This window comes from Gavia stellata, chromosome 6, assembly GCF_030936135.1.
Source record: "Gavia stellata isolate bGavSte3 chromosome 6, bGavSte3.hap2, whole genome shotgun sequence".
Taxonomy (NCBI): Eukaryota; Metazoa; Chordata; class Aves; order Gaviiformes; family Gaviidae; genus Gavia; species Gavia stellata.
This window is the reverse complement of record NC_082599.1, coordinates 8,154,277-8,169,668: the sequence shown is the minus strand read 5'-3', so window position 1 is coordinate 8,169,668 and position 15,392 is coordinate 8,154,277. Positions and strand designations below refer to the sequence as shown.

Here is a 15,392-nt window from a genome sequence, read left to right as displayed (position 1 = left end):
TGCATCCACACACAGCGAAGCAGAAAGGCTACCACAGCTGTCCAAAGAGACCATCCCCTTTCTGTACTTTAATGAGCAGTATTAGGACTTGACACTAAAAGTCCTGGTTTGAGCTGGGTTAAATCTGACTGACCTTGTGGAGGCAGGTGGCATCCATTGAAAACCTTGAGTTAGAGTCAGGTGGCAACAACAGGGTGTTTTGAACAGAGGGGGCAATGTATTTTGGGCTGAAAGAGGGTTGGAAGAGTAAACAAAGCCACCGCCTTGCATCTGAGGTTAGATTCTTCTTATTTGTGGTGTATTCAGGACCAAGCTAGGAGAAACACTTTTCATACAGACGAACATGATTTCTTTGAAGAAACAAAGAACTCCACCACCAGTTTCTCCCCTAACTGTAAGAACGTGCAGTATCACCGATAACCTCGCTAAACCCAAAGGGATGATATCATTACTGCTCTTTGATATGCAGGTATGGGGAGTTGCTATGCTTATCCTACTGGTTTTGCGTTCAGCCTATGGAAAACACAAACAGGTTCTCCGCGTTCTCCCGTGCTCATCCCTCTCCCTGCCTCAGGTTGCACCACCTCAGTAGCTGGGCCGTGGTCCTCAGGAGGAGCAGGTCCTGCTGCCGGCCACGGGCACGCAGCTGCCTACACGAGGGACTCGCCGGGCGGTCGGCTCCTGCCCTGGAGCACGGCGCACCGCACGAGCCTGGTTCGTTCAGTGCATGGATGCAAGATATTCTAGATGCCTTTTAATCCCAAACGTAATTGATAGCTGGCTTTTGCAAAGAGCCGTTTTGCAGGCGTCAAGAGTTTAATCGCGGCCGTGCAGATGAGCTTCCCCTGAGTCACACCTACCCCAGTGTCACCGAAGAGCATCCCTTGAGTCACACCAACCCAGCCACCTGCCCCCATTTCGCCAGGAGCGGAAAAAAACTCACCCAAACCACCAACCTATAAAAAGACAGGCCCTTTAAAAATAAACAAACACCCGCCTCCCTACCGTGACCGGTCCCTCGGGAATCCCAAGCAGCGCTAAGGCGGCGGGCGCGAATCAGCCCGAGGCGGGACTCGAACCCGCGAAGCAGGAACACGTGGACGCCACCCCACCCCACCCTCCCCTCCCCGGGGGCTGAACCACGCATGCGCAAAGCCGCTGGCCGGCCGACTGGGCGACGCTCGGGGGCGCAGGCGCTGGGGAGGGGGAAAGCCCGCGGCACCGCGCTTGCGCGGTAACTGCTGCCGGCCTGGAGTGGGAGCTGCGGCCCCCTCCCCCAGCCGCGCCATGGGTGACGCGTTCCGGAGGGCGGAGTCGGGCACTCAGGTGAGGCGCTGCCCTCCTTCCCGCCCCCCGGGGTCCCCTCAGCCGCGGGGCGCGGGTACCGCCGTCCCGTGCCCGCCGTGCCCGGGCGGTGGGGAGGGTGAGGCGAGGCGAGGCTGCAGCCCGCGCAAGGGGAAGCGCCGGGCACTCCCCTCCGCCCGCCCCCAGAGCCCCGTCCCCCACCCGCTTGGGGCGGGCGGAGGGGAGCGCCCGGCGACCGCGGAGCCTCCCGAGGGGGCGGTGTGTGAGGGAGAGGGGGGGGAGCCGCGCCGCAGAACCGCGCCCTCCCGCCTCCGCTTCCCTTCCTCCTCCCGTCGGCCGCCGCCGTCACCTCCCCTGTGTGAGGGGAGAGGGGGGCCCCGCCAGCCCGGCGCTGCCTAACCCGGAGCCGGTGCGGGAAGGCACCCCCGAGGGTGCCCCTCACGCTGAGGGGAGCAGCGGGGGCGGCCGGCGGCGCCCCGGGGTGTTCAGTCGCCCATGAAGCGCTTCGGTTTTGCTGGAAGGGTGTTCAGCGGGTGGCTGGCTTCTGGCTGAGGCTGCAGGCTTCAGCCAGGGTAAGGGCAGCGTGGGTCTCTGTCCCTTTGTGTCCCCGGCTGCGGCGCTGGGACTCGGGTTGAATGCTGTTACGGCGCTTCCTTGCAGCACGGGGAGAGGTTATTCCAGTGTTTCAGTAATTTCTTTATAAATGTTTTCTCTCCTTCCCAAACTTTGGAGTGGATGCGGTGAGGAAGGTTTGGTTTAAATAAATAGTATGGAAGGTGGAATTCTTCGGAGAAAATGGTTTTGAGTTTGGGGGTTTTGTTGGTGCTTTTTTTTCTCGCTGCTGGATGGTTTATTTGTTAATCACTTCTGCTTGCAGTAAGCAAGTTAATTACTTGGAGATTTGTGTGTTACTGTATCAGAACACACTAGTGCACATAAAAACATAGAAACGTGTGATAATGAATATTTATTTCTTGTTAAAGCTCCATGTTTTTTCAGGGGGACTTAAGTTCTTAAGCCCTTTTGACACCTTAAAAAAACCCCAAACAATAGCTGCCCGCTACCAGCAAATACACACAAATTAAGGACTTGACTTGTGCTTTTGTGTCCAAGTGGGTAAATGCATTTATTTGTCCACATGAGCAGTGCCAACGGAATCCGCATGGCAGCAACTGCCTGTGATGGAATGGATAACCAAACCTGAACGAGGGAGGAACTGATAACCGATGGGTTAAGAAAGGTTAATGTATGAGTACGTCGTCCAGAAAAAAAATGTAAAAGCCCTTGAAACAGAAAATACTTAATTTAAAACAATACTTCCTCAAATAGCCTCATGCTTAAGATCAGATTTTAGCGAGGGTTATATTGAGACCGCAGTCTTGTACTCTTATTATTGAACATAATTAATACAACAAATTAGAACTTCTCACAAAACACCTTTGGTATATCACAATAAAATAAATGATAAATTGCTTGCATATGTCTTCGTGCCCCAAGTTCATAAAAGCTCAGTCAGAGTGGTTATAGTGGTTGAAAATTAAATTTTGTCTCATGCTTGAGATAGGTTTGTATTTGTAAATAGCCTGTAGGTTAGCTCACAGCCTCTAACAGAGCTGGAGTATTCAATTTGAATTTCTTTAACATTTTAATGAAGTAATATCTCATTCCTGACAAGACCTACACGTATGCTTACATTTATGCATAGCTTTGTTGAAACCAATATAGTATAGTATATGTATATGTATAAGCATACAATGTATTAGTCAGTGGGACTGTCCATATGCATATTTCTTCATTAAAAAGATGAAATTGATAAACTATAAAAGACATAGTTGAAATATTTGTGACCCATCAGCCTTGTCATTAATGAAGTTTAAGCCAACTGTTGCCTGACTCTTGCTGTATAGCTTGTTTTCTACATGTAACTGCTCACATGTGCAGTTTCTTGCTAGTATAATTACACTTTTGAAGAACACCTAAGCGCAAAGACCTACCACTAGCAGGTTGCTAAAAGGTGGGGGGTTTGTGTAAAAGAAGATAAAAAGAGCATTATGAAAGAAGAACCTAGCATCTACAGTTAAATTACAGAATCTGAAGTCTCTTAATGCATTATTTGAAATTGTTTTGGTGGTTTTTTCCATGCTTTTCCCACTCAAAGGCCCTCTTCAGCGGTGCTGTTCTGCTGTTACATTCTGTACGCTGTTTGTGACAAAGCTCGGGGTGCTTGACGTCCACCATCCAGATCACCCTTTAAATGCTGTAGATTTCCCCCCTACTCCTCATTTTACAGAAGAGAATGTGAGCAGGGAAAATAGAAGTGCCTCCCCTGGAATGGAGCCAAGGTGGCTTTTGCCGATGTGGAAAAACCCGCGTTGTCCCTGTCTTTAGTGTTGGCAGAGGTGAGGGATGCCTGTCTAGTGTCTCATCTCAGCATTGCTTCCGTCATTTCTGCTGTGGTGTGGACAAACCTTTGTTAGATTTGAAGGAAAATTGTTAGCTGTTTCTGCCAGGAACCCCGTTGCTCTCAGCGTGACACTAATGAGGCAAGTGCCTTTGGAGATTCTGCTTCAGAACTCGGAAGTAAATACAAGTTTGATAAAAACACAGGTGTGCTATCATCAGCGAATTATCATAAATTGCCTCCATGAGCAGTGCTCAGAGTAAGCACCTGTAGTTATTTAAAATTAATATATAAACTTGTCATTTAAATAACCGCAGATTCACACTTAAACGATAGCGATCAATCTACCATGTATTTCCAAAGCTCTAGCAGTAAGCATAGTAAGAGGTTATAGTCTAAGAAGAGACGGGGGCTCATCGTTTCCAGAAGAAATAAGCTGTAGAGGATGTATTTGTTAATGTAGACATAAATGTGGGAACAGGAGGCTGTGGAAATGTGTTTAGACCAACAACAGTTGTGACTCGTGGGCCCAGCAGTGCCCATAATTGAGCCCATGTGATCGCCGAGTGCTGGAGCGGTGCTTCCTTTACTAAGAAATGAGGAGCATCAGAAAGCAGCAGCCTGTGGTGGTTTTCCTGTTTCTCTCGACTTCCACGGCTGGACAAGGGGGTGAGAGATTCCTGGCCCGTCTCCGCGGTGAGTACAGCCTCTCCTTGCCAGGGGCCGGCACAGGCGGCTGCTTGTACCAGAGGGCTTCACATGTAGGATCTGTGATGGCCCTCGTGCTAGTTGCAAACTTCTGGTTTACGTGCCCCAAGATATGTTCCTATGTTCTTGTGTCCATATGTCCATCCGGATTTTTGCTTTGTCCAGCTCACAGAACCCTGCTGGTTTCCAAAATACTCAAGAGTTCACCGTATGAGTGTTTTCTGCGCTGCAGAAATGTGTGAAACATAAGCAGAGCAAGGTCAATTCAAGTGTTTTTATGGCCCTTTGGTGGACGTGTCAGAAAACCCTCCTGAATACATGTGAACAGGCAAACAAAGGCAAGCACATTGACATTTTGTTAATGGAAGGGAATGTTAAAATGTCAATGAAAATGTCACACTTTGATTCCCATCGTGATCACTTGAAGTAAATTCAGGGCCATTTAATGGAGTTTTATTCTACTATTAAAGGCACACAGACACAACTGTTTAAACAACTTTTAAGGCAATTCAGAGCAAATGTCGCTCATGGATGCGGCAGGGAGGAAAGCAAGATAAGGCAGCATGTGGTGCATGCTTGTTTGGTGATGGCTTTAAGGAGGATGGGATAAAACTGAACGGGACTTGTTTTGTTTAAATCTTTAAATGACAGCTGGGTGTCTTGGAGAATGAACTATTTGGCGCCAGGGTATGTGCTCCGGCAATGCTCTGAGCATCCTGATAGTGTCCTTTCCCGTGTGTGTTAATAAACACAGGGAATAACAGCTCTAGCACTGGGCGAAATGTTCATTCTTGGTTTATGAATGTATGCCAGAACTACAAGTAACACAAGTTATGTGAATACCTGTCTACTTGCTATGCAAATACCTGTCAATTTAAGAAATTGTCCATGAACTTTGGACTAATTTGCTTTACAATGGACTTGCGTTACAAGGGGCTTTGGAGGAAGTTGCTTTACAAATTCAAGCTTGCTTTAGAAAGGTTCTTGCAGAGCCACTGGTGGCTAATTACTTTTGACCATGCTTAATCCATACTACGTTGCAACAAGTAACTATGATATAATAGGATTGTAGTCCAGAAGAGTCCTGTGTAAGTTTTCAGATGAAATGTACGTGGTTTTATTTATAAATGTGCAGAGAGACTGACTCAGGAGACTAATGATGGGTAATGTTTCACTTCTCAACCAGTAGTTTGTTGTGGAGGTGATGGTTTTTACAAATGATCTTTTTTCTCTTTGTTCTGTCAAATGGTAGCACTGCTGTATACCGGAGGCGATCCTTCTTGCTAGTCTACCTGTGCAGCTTTTTCTCTTTTTTTTTTTTTAAGCTTTATTTCCACTAATGTATATCCACTCCTTATTGCCATTGAATCTGTGCTAATTGTTTGTAAGGATGGAACCTTCTGTTGCTGTAATTCAGATTATAGGTTTCCATATGTGTTCATGAAAACATTTTTAAAATCAAACTAATCTTTTGATAGGGCTGCCATGGAAAACTCCCAGTTCTCAGAATCCTTTAAATTTGATTCCCAAGGTTCATTATTTTGAGTTAACAGCATGTCTCTTCTGTCTTTTCTTTAAAAGCTACTTGCACGACTTGAGGGCAGAAGTTCTCTGAAGAATCTTGAACCTTACCTGTTTGCTGAGGAAGGATCTCCTGTTCATGGTAAAAATGTATCTTTCTACCATTTATGGAAAAATGTTGATGTGAAAGTATTCTCAGAACAATATGACAGACCTAAGCATACAAGTAGATCTCTTTGCCCTGGATTCAGAATTTTAATTGTTGATGTAGTTTTATGCAAACTAGATAAAATGAAATAATGCAAAATCACTATTCCGAACATTATTAAATGGACTCTAAAATATCTACTTTATAGGTATCAAAACACAGGTGTAGGTGAGTAAATACCAAGCATGTTGGTCTGTTCCTAGTAGTTTTACGGAATTTTGTTCTAGATTCTGTCATTTAACCTTTTTTTTAATCAGTCATCTAAAACACCACAAAGTCATAACTGCAGAAATCTGCAAAGAACTCGAGGTTCAGTAAATAGCAAAGAGGTCCGTGATACGGAGTGGTCTGGATCAGTAAGGAAAAGGGGCATGAGCAAACTATTTCTCAATAAAGCCACGTCATCAAGCCATTTAGTCTTGGCCTGAAAAATCCTGATTATACTTAGATGAAACTTTGGAAGCAATTCCATTACGAAAACAGGTACTAATCAACTGAATGAGTTTGTGGACTGTTAGGATCAAAATGGCTTATATAGACCATCAGTGAATAAATGAGAATTTTAAATTGGAGAAATTGGGCTACCTCCCAGTGATGCCGGTACAAGTTTAACGTAGATTCTTCTAGCAAGAAGTTTTACGATTAAGATTGGATGTTTTAATGAAAGAAATTACTGAGCTAAACAGAAATTAGCACACTTAGTAATTCCGTGGTTATTCAGGAAGTCAGACTGGTTTTCCAGATTGTGTGAAATTTCATGGATATCACAATGGAAGAGGCAACTCTGATTGCACAAAACTAGAAATACATAGTAAAAAAGGAGTGTGAATGGCAAACTGTAAGGATCATGCTGTGAGGTACTGCAGTTGTTGAGTGTATGTATGAATGAATGGATTTCATATGAAACGTATGTGGCTGCAACGGTCATCAACATACTTGTCTGCAATTTGAATTCCCACAAATTGTAGAAGGTTCAGAAGAAATAGCAGAAAAAGCAATAAAAAGAACCAAGGTAATTGGATGAGAGATGATGCTTAGTCTACAAATGCAGTCACTGTGAGACTATTCGTGTATTATTTTGCAGCACTTGAGAATACATTAGGGGGTTAGCAATATATGATTCCTGCCCCTGAATGCTTCAAATAGGATATAACAAAGATAAAGGGCAGAGAAATACTGGTAAGCCAGTGCAACTGCAGCAGAGAAAATTATTTAAATACTCTCAATTCTGAACTGCTTTGTTACCCACAAGAAGAATTAAGAACCAGTAGCGAAATTGGTATATGCTTCGCAAGGCTCCTGAAGTCTTTACAGTTTTTTAAAAGATGAGATATCTTTGTTTTGAAAAAATGCAGTAATAGAAAATGCTGATCTTTCACTCTATTTTTTTTAATGAACTTTACACGCAAGAAACAAATGTTTGAGCCTAAACTGGCCATGTTCTGGTAGAAGAGACTGTAAGAAGCCTTCCTGGGGGTCAGTAATTTCCCTTGCCGTCACAGTCCACAGTGTTACATAATTCCATTCATCAAATTATCAGCTTTGATCTAAAAGCTGTGTTAGGCTGTTCGTGTTTGTCCAAAGACTATTCCAGAACCTCAGTTCTGAGATAGCTGGAAACCTAAATTCATCACTGGTTTCTCTGTGCCAACACAGTCATTGAGCTTCTGAAGCACTTCTATTTTTCTTCTGCTTTTAACAAATGGCATCAATTATTACCTGTATTGGTCAAGCTTTCTGGCTGCCGTTAGTGAAGTTGCATAACATATTAGCACAGATCTTTAGCTTTATATACAGAAATGGACTTCACCTTTTATTACATTTTTGCTTTGTCTTTTAATACCACGGTATTTAAGTGAGCCCATATGTTATTTTGATGTGTGTTCTCATTATTCAGTCTTAAATCCCTGTTGAAGACCTACCTCTCCATTTGTCATGAACTTGACTTTTAGTAGGTCGCTGTGGAATACTGTAATACATTGCCCATGAAGTCTGTACTGAACAGCTCTTAGTCTAACATGGTATGATTAAAGCAATGTAAAGACCTAAATTACTCTTTTTTCCTGATGGTATTTGAAACAAACAAACATACATATGAAGTTTCATTAAATTATCCAAAGGTTACATCATAGTTAAGTGTTCATAACATGTATGTCAGAGTACTATAAAACAGGAACAGCTAATATAGGTACTGCTGTGATATTCTACTCACTGCTTCTAATTATGATGGACTTGCATATTTAAGAACACATAAGCATACTAATTACATACCATTTAAGCTTTTCTGGAATGGAGCAAAACTGACACAAGCTTTAAATAATCTTTCACTATTGCCAGTCATATTTCTCCTATGCCACTGGTATGAAGGTGTAGGTGTCAGTATAAAGCTCTGATGTTCAGCAATAGTATGACACCCAATATTAACTTGGAATAAATATTAGGCCTTTCTACTTCACTTATAAATGGTACAAATATTAGTGACAGCTGCTGCACAGTATTGTAAATTACTAGTCCAGTAACTTCAAGGTACCTGATGATGTGAAACCTGCAGAGCTATTGCTGAGTATTCTAATAGCCTGTTTATAACTGCAGCATCAGAAAATAGTTTAACCAACGTTTGCTAGTGTAATGATTACAAACAAAACTTAAAGCTCTTCTCATTCAAGAGATAACACTGAATTGATGACTAGGATTGAGCACAGTGTTTCAGTTAAAGATACATTAGTGTTACATAAATATTTAAGTTTATGCAACATCACTTAGTTTATCCTGTGTGGCGTTGCATAGCAGTGGACTATTGTACTCTTTAGTCTGACCGTAGTGGGCCAGTTCAAGCTATCGTGAGCCAAGCAATGTGTTGGGTTACTCCTTAAAACACACTTGAATTCGTCAGTGCTGAATTTCATATGAAATCATTCTGCTCATCCATCTTGATCTGTTAAACCTTCACAGTCTTAAGTCTATATTAAATCAGTTAGTTTGTCTTCTACACGTTTTGCCGAGTAGTGGAACATTGATATACTGCTATTTTTAACGTTGAGCAACACCAATTCTAACAGGAAAATTTCCCATTAACTTTCTTCCATGTTAAAGTGTCTGTTCCTACTCTGCCTCTCGGACTGTTTCCATCCCATAACATGTATCTGTTTACTAATCCTCCTTTCCAGGTAGTGTGACATTAATGGATGATGCTAATACTGATCACTGTGTTTCTTCCCTGACCTATTGTGAGGGTGTCAAAAGGCTTCTTGAAAACGTTGCTGGCCACACTTCCCCCTCTGCTGTGTCATGGTTTGTCCGCTCTGATCCAGAAGGATGAATTTCCCCTCTTATCTTACTGTAACAGCCTGGTTGCTAATTTAATGAAACCCTGCATTTATAGATGTTGCTATAAATGGCTTCTGGTTTGCACCCGTTCTTCTTGTGGGCAGCCTCTTTGATAATCATGAAGGCACAGAAATCCCCAGCTCTCTTAAGGTTATCTTACTGTCCAAACTGTTACTCTTTTCAGAGTAACTTAAGTGTTTTGGGCAAACTACAAGCCGGATGTGTATCTTATTCAGCGATATTCAACAAGCTTTGAAGGGTGCTTAGCTGTCTTGCTGTTGAAATTCATAAACCACCACCACAAAACCTCCTAAGAATTATTTTTCTTTCAACTTAGAATTTTCACTTAAATAAATTTGTTAGTTCTGCCAATAAAAGCTCATCCAGTGTTATTCTGTGCATTACAGCTCCCTTATAGTTTTATAGGAAGTAACACACAGACATCTTGATAAAACATCTTCAAATGAATAAATTCAATCATTTATTTCAATTTTTTTGAATCATTACCAAACAGTAACTCACATTTGCCCACTGCTGCTTCTGAGTGGCTGTACAGAGCTGCTGTTTTTTCTCAAACAAGTCATATTTTGTTGTAAAGGTAGGTGAAGCAATCTGTATTGCATATTGGCCCAATTCAGCTGTTGGTCTGGATTCAGAAATGCCAGTCAGGGTGGCAGAAGTCTTGTGCCAAAGCCAGTGGCAGACAGAAGGTACACTTTGTTCCTTAACAAGAGGTGTCTTGCGCAACTGTTCTAAAATATTTCAATAGATTTGAAATATGAGGGCACGATCTACCCAGCACGTTTAGGAAGAGTTCTTCCAAGCTGGTATCTTAATCTAACAGGGTGCGGTTATGTCACTGGCACAGCCTGTGTGACAGCAGAGCAGCTGCTGGCTGCAAGTGGCAGAGTTGGACATTGTGACCTCTGAACAGGAAGAGAAAACAAAGATTTATGTCATAGGAGGTGTAGTCGTCTTTCATCTCAAAAGCGGGGAGAGCCATTCAGAACAGATAAGTAAGGGTTTGGGAGGCAATCAAGCTTTTTAATAAATTTCAAAGTATCAGAAATTCATAAAAACAGAATTGCAGTTGTGGAGCAGCAGGGAATTTCATTATGGAGAGGCGGGCAGTCTGAGTGTCACTGAAATGGATAGAATTGTCACATCAGGTGTAAATTGCTTTCAGCGCTTGCAATGGGTAAAGTAAGAGCTTCGTTTCTTCCCCACCACCCTCTGCCCCTCATCCCATGCTGCATCTTGACATTATATGCAATTATGAACAAGGACATCCTCTGGAAGCCGAGTAATGACTTGAAAAACCCTGTTAACTCAGGCAGGCACAAACATGTTTAAGTGAAGTTGCAATTAATTCTCTACTCTTGCATCCTCCCTATGAAAAGCTGTTATGCCATTTGCACTTGCCAAGGCCATAGAGATCTCTCACCTTCCTGCAATTACAGTTGTGTGATTCTCCATACTGCATGTCTACCCTTCTGCTTAAAGTCCAAAATGTCATAAAGAAATGATCCAGTTTCCTAAATTAGAAATTTATAAAAAGCAACTAATAAATTAACTTTTTTTTAGAGTCTTGCTCTAAGACATAAGACAACTTTGGAAAAGACTTTAGAGTATCTTGCATTCGCATCCAACAAAAGAACTGGTTCCCCAGTAAAGTGTAATGCTTTTTTTAATTAACATTTTAAATTTATGTGACTTGTATTTTATTGACCCAGATGAATCAGGCAGTTAGGCTGAGTCTGTTTATGAACAGAGATCCTTTGCTTCAGACAGTAGAGTCATTGCCTGGAGTTGAAGGAATTTGCGAGTCCCCCTTGTCAAAAGAAGCAGTTTCATATTATGATAACCACAGAAGAATATAAGTGCTAAATAAATATACCAGCATTCTCTTTACTGGTCACAGATTCCTGTTGGTATCTTGTGACGTGCGCAGATACTGAACAAGCATATAGCAGGCATGAAATGCTGAAGGACAGTCTGTGCTATAAAAGTAGATGTGCCAACATGATTTGGACCTCTAATATGTCAACTTTTTTTTGTTTTGCTTGCCCTCTACTTTTTTATTTCTTAATTTTGTGCACATAGTGTCAATAGATGGTTTCTTAGCCAATTTTGTGTAGCAGCTTCCTTTTCAGCCTTCATCTACTTGTAATGATAAATGAAATCCAATTGCAAACCTTTTATTGGTATCAGTGTCCTAGATGCTCTTGGCAGGGTTTTTTTCCAACCTTTGTTCCCTGTTGATTTTCTTTACTTTAGAGGCCTTTCTTGAAAATTGAAATTTCTCTTGGTAGATGCTAACCAGGATTTAAACAATTTTATGGATATCAAACTTCAAAAATGCATTTTCCATTTAGTGGAATAGTGAGCATTGTTTCAGTAAACACTGAAAACTGACTCTGAGCTATAAATGCTCTTACCTGACAAGTTGCTGCTTTGTTTTTGAACAGGAGATGTCATTGAATTCCATGGTCCAGAAGGAACAGGAAAAACAGAAATGCTTTATCACCTAATAGCCCGCTGCATCATTCCAAAAGCAGGAGGAGGACTGGAAGTAGAAGTCATGTTCATTGATACAGACTACCATTTTGATATGCTTCGTCTAGTTACAATTCTTGAGAACAGATTGGTGCAAAGGACGGAAGAAATGATAAAGCAGTGCCTGGGAAGGCTTTTTCTTGTCAACTGCAATAGCAGCACTCAGTTACTCCTCACTCTCTACTCTTTAGAAAACATGTTTTGCAGTCACCCCTCTCTCTGCCTTTTGATTTTAGATAGCATATCAGCTTTTTATTGGATAGACAGAAGCAATGGAGGGGAGAGTCTTAACTTGCAGGAGATGAATCTGAAGAAATGTGCTAACTTTCTTGAAAAGCTTGTGAGAGAGCATCACTTAGCCCTCTTTGCAACAACACAGACACTTATGCAGAAGTCTACAAACTCTGCAGAAAGCTTTTTTCCTTTAAAACTTCAGCATGAAACTGATGCAGACTATAGACCTTATCTTTGTAAATCATGGCAACAAATGGTAACCCACAGGATATTTTTCTCTAAGCAATGTCATTCTGGCAACAGCAAAGGTTTTACAGTCATTTCTTGCCACCTCAAAAGAAACCATGTAGTAAAACGTTCATTTAGTGTTGCAGAATGTGGAGTTCAGTTTTAACTTCAGTTTGTTTTTTAAATGTGTAGCAAATCCTGGTGCTTCAGGCCTGATGAGGTCTAAGTAGTTTTTAGTACCTTTTAAACTAGTTGGTTGTTGCTGGGCGATTAAGAATTTTTGTCAGCATTTTCTTAAAATCTAGTGAAGGGCAGGAAATGGGAAAATTTTTGAATTACTGGAGACATTCAGTCCAAACTAGTGAGGAGTGTTGAAATTACTTGTTTGTGCTTCATGCATAAAGAGATTAAATCAAGAAAATTATAACCAAAGAGATCTTAAACTCCTAGTATCCTTCAGTAATCTAACCTATGTAATATGCGGCCAAATGCACTAACTTCATTTCTGGGTCTTACTGCTTTTCACTCCTCCTCTTCCGAGCTACAGAAATAGGAGCCTAGTTGTCCATGGGGGAGACTGCAAAAAGGCGAGTGTTTGCTCTTAATAAATATTGGTCTTGGTTTATTCCCAGTAGCCTAGGGCATATGAAATGCATTCACGACTTTGCCTGAAGAAGAGGATTCATTTTCACAGCCTGTTAAATAGTGGTAATCCTGACCATGCTTCTTCAAGCTCAAAGCCTCTCTGTTTACATTAGCATGTGCTTGGAGAAGCAAAGATTGCAGGTGTTTTGACCCTTCCAGACATCTGGGTTTGAAGAATCTACAGCTATCACAGAAATGGAGTCCTGATTTCCATAACTTAAGGAAAACTAAAGACCCAGCTCTGGGTACCTGTGAGTTTGTGCTGTATGCAGCAAACAGTTTAGTCTTTGAAAATAATGAAGTGTGGGTTATGGGTTGTTTTGGGTGTGGGGGGTTGGTTTTTGTTGTTTTTTTTTTTTTTTTAGATGTATGCACAGGCATTTTTTTTTCTCTACCCTCCTTCATTATTCCCTCCCACTTCTTTCCCTTCCCCCAGTCTCTCTAAGAAATCCAGGAATGCCATGCCTCTGGTCTTTACCAATATGTATTTGCCACATGTAGAACATTGGTGTGCAGGATTTGGCATGCAACATGTTGCAATTCTGGCAAAGAAGATTCAGAACTTATGGGAAATGCCCTACAGTTCTGGCAAAGAATACCATATTATTTATTAACCTAGAGTGCCCTTTGAAAGCTTCAAAGTGCTTTACAAGAAAGAAAATTGCACACAGTACATTATTTAATACAAAAACTTACATTAGCTTACAAATTTAAATTACTCAAACAAGGGGAAAATATTTCTCACAGCAATATTCGTTCAGTCATGTTGCACAGCATGTTTTATAGTTTAGATTGAACAGATTATTAACAAAAATGCATATTAAGAAGAAGTATCTAGCACAGTATCTTTTTGAGGAAGATGCCTAAAAAGCTGTATTGTGAGACACTTAACTTTTAATTTCCGGACTTCTGAAGCCAGCTTTTTCAAGCTGAATGTATATCTGGATTCCCAGCTACATATAGTTCCGTGTGCATTCCCAGACTTCTGTCTATAGAGCTAGGAGTGTATATCTATACTGCTGTTTATAAAATTTGGCATCTCTGTGATTTGGCTGGATTTTTGCAAAGACGAGGATTGTCCTACCTCTAACGGCAGCCAGTACCAAAGCTTTTGGGAGTAGTGTGAGAATAATGAGTTTTCAGTGGCACAGCCTCCCCCAGCATGGGGCCTGGGGAGCTGCTGACCAGAGCCTGCGGTCAGACCAGTGTTTGATGGCCATGGATAAGACCTATCCTCCGTGAATTCACCCAATGCATTTTTAACTTACTTACCCTCTTGCGTTGCGCCCTGTCTTTTCACAATGAGTTCTGTTTCATTATTCTTTCTGTGGGAAAACTTCCTTTTTTTCCCCCTCTCATTTTAAACCTGCTATCTGATCACTTCTTCACGCCGTCAGCTCTTTTACTGTGAGATATGAGTGAACTTTGTCTTTTCAACATCTCTGCGAAGGTGATGATTTTATAGACTGTCATTTCATTTATGCTTTCTCTTCCATCAACACCAATATTTATTTTATTTCAGAACTTGCATACGTACCCAAATACCTGAAAAACATGCAACTTAACCATTCAGCCTAGACTGGACACAAGTTAGACGCTTTAACATGAGTAGACACTTCCACTGGGAATTATGATAAGGGCATACTTGCATTTTTTTTTTTTTAAAAACTGGGAAGATTCAAGTAGAGCTACAGAACTTTTGTATGTGAAAATTACAGGACTACACAATTTCTGCTACAAAAAAAAATCAATTGCTTTTTCTGTCAGAGAATACAGCTCCACTGAAGATTAACTGCTTTATAAAATCATACTTGCTAAAAAATATGTTTGAGAAAATACAATGGAAATGTTCTGGCATTCCTGTCTGGGAAAAAAAAAGCTTTTATATTATTCACAATGTAGTTTATATTTTGCATTGTACTGTAAAATAAATGCCTAAACTGAAATGAAGCCAAAGTTCTAATTGATCAAAAAGAGCACCTCAGGAAATTTTGAAATTTCCCAGTTTTATTTTTATTTTGAATGCAGACAGATTTTTTTCATTCTCTGGTAATTGTAATATTCATGCTCTGCCCATTTGTTTTAGATGTATAGCAAGGCTAGCTTTCAGAGATGCTGAGCAACTGCGTATCCCTGTAAGTTTGCAGGAGGAATAGGCAGTATGCAATCTGGGAGTGGGTTGAACTTATCCTCTGCCAAAATTATGCCAATTGGAAAAATGAACCTTTAGGATACAAGTCTAAGAAAGACGCAGTAATA

The 15,392-nt window shown here is 41.4% G+C and overlaps 1 protein-coding gene across 1 annotated transcript; it reads left to right on the top strand.

Annotated features, from left to right (window-relative positions):
• The first annotated feature begins 1,287 nt into the window (after positions 1-1,287).
• Positions 1,288-12,915, top strand: XRCC2 (X-ray repair cross complementing 2). Its single transcript, XM_059819017.1, has 3 exons — positions 1,288-1,326; positions 5,996-6,077; positions 11,939-12,915. Exons 1-3 carry the CDS (start codon positions 1,288-1,290, stop codon positions 12,652-12,654), a joined length of 837 nt encoding a protein of 278 aa, XP_059675000.1. The 3' UTR covers positions 12,655-12,915.
• Positions 12,916-15,392: the final 2,477 nt, after the last annotated feature.

What these genes read in the sequence shown, in the direction of transcription:
- XRCC2 (XM_059819017.1), top strand. Translation starts at nt 1,288, where the DNA reads ATGGGTGACGCGTTCCGGAGGGCGGAGTCGGGCACTCAG. An exon ending in GGGCGGAGTCGGGCACTCAG is followed by an intron (nt 1,327 to 5,995) that starts GTGAGGCGCTGC and finishes TTTCTTTAAAAG; the next exon opens with CTACTTGCACGACTTGAGGG. An exon ending in GGAAGGATCTCCTGTTCATG is followed by an intron (nt 6,078 to 11,938) that starts GTAAAAATGTAT and finishes GTTTTTGAACAG; the next exon opens with GAGATGTCATTGAATTCCAT.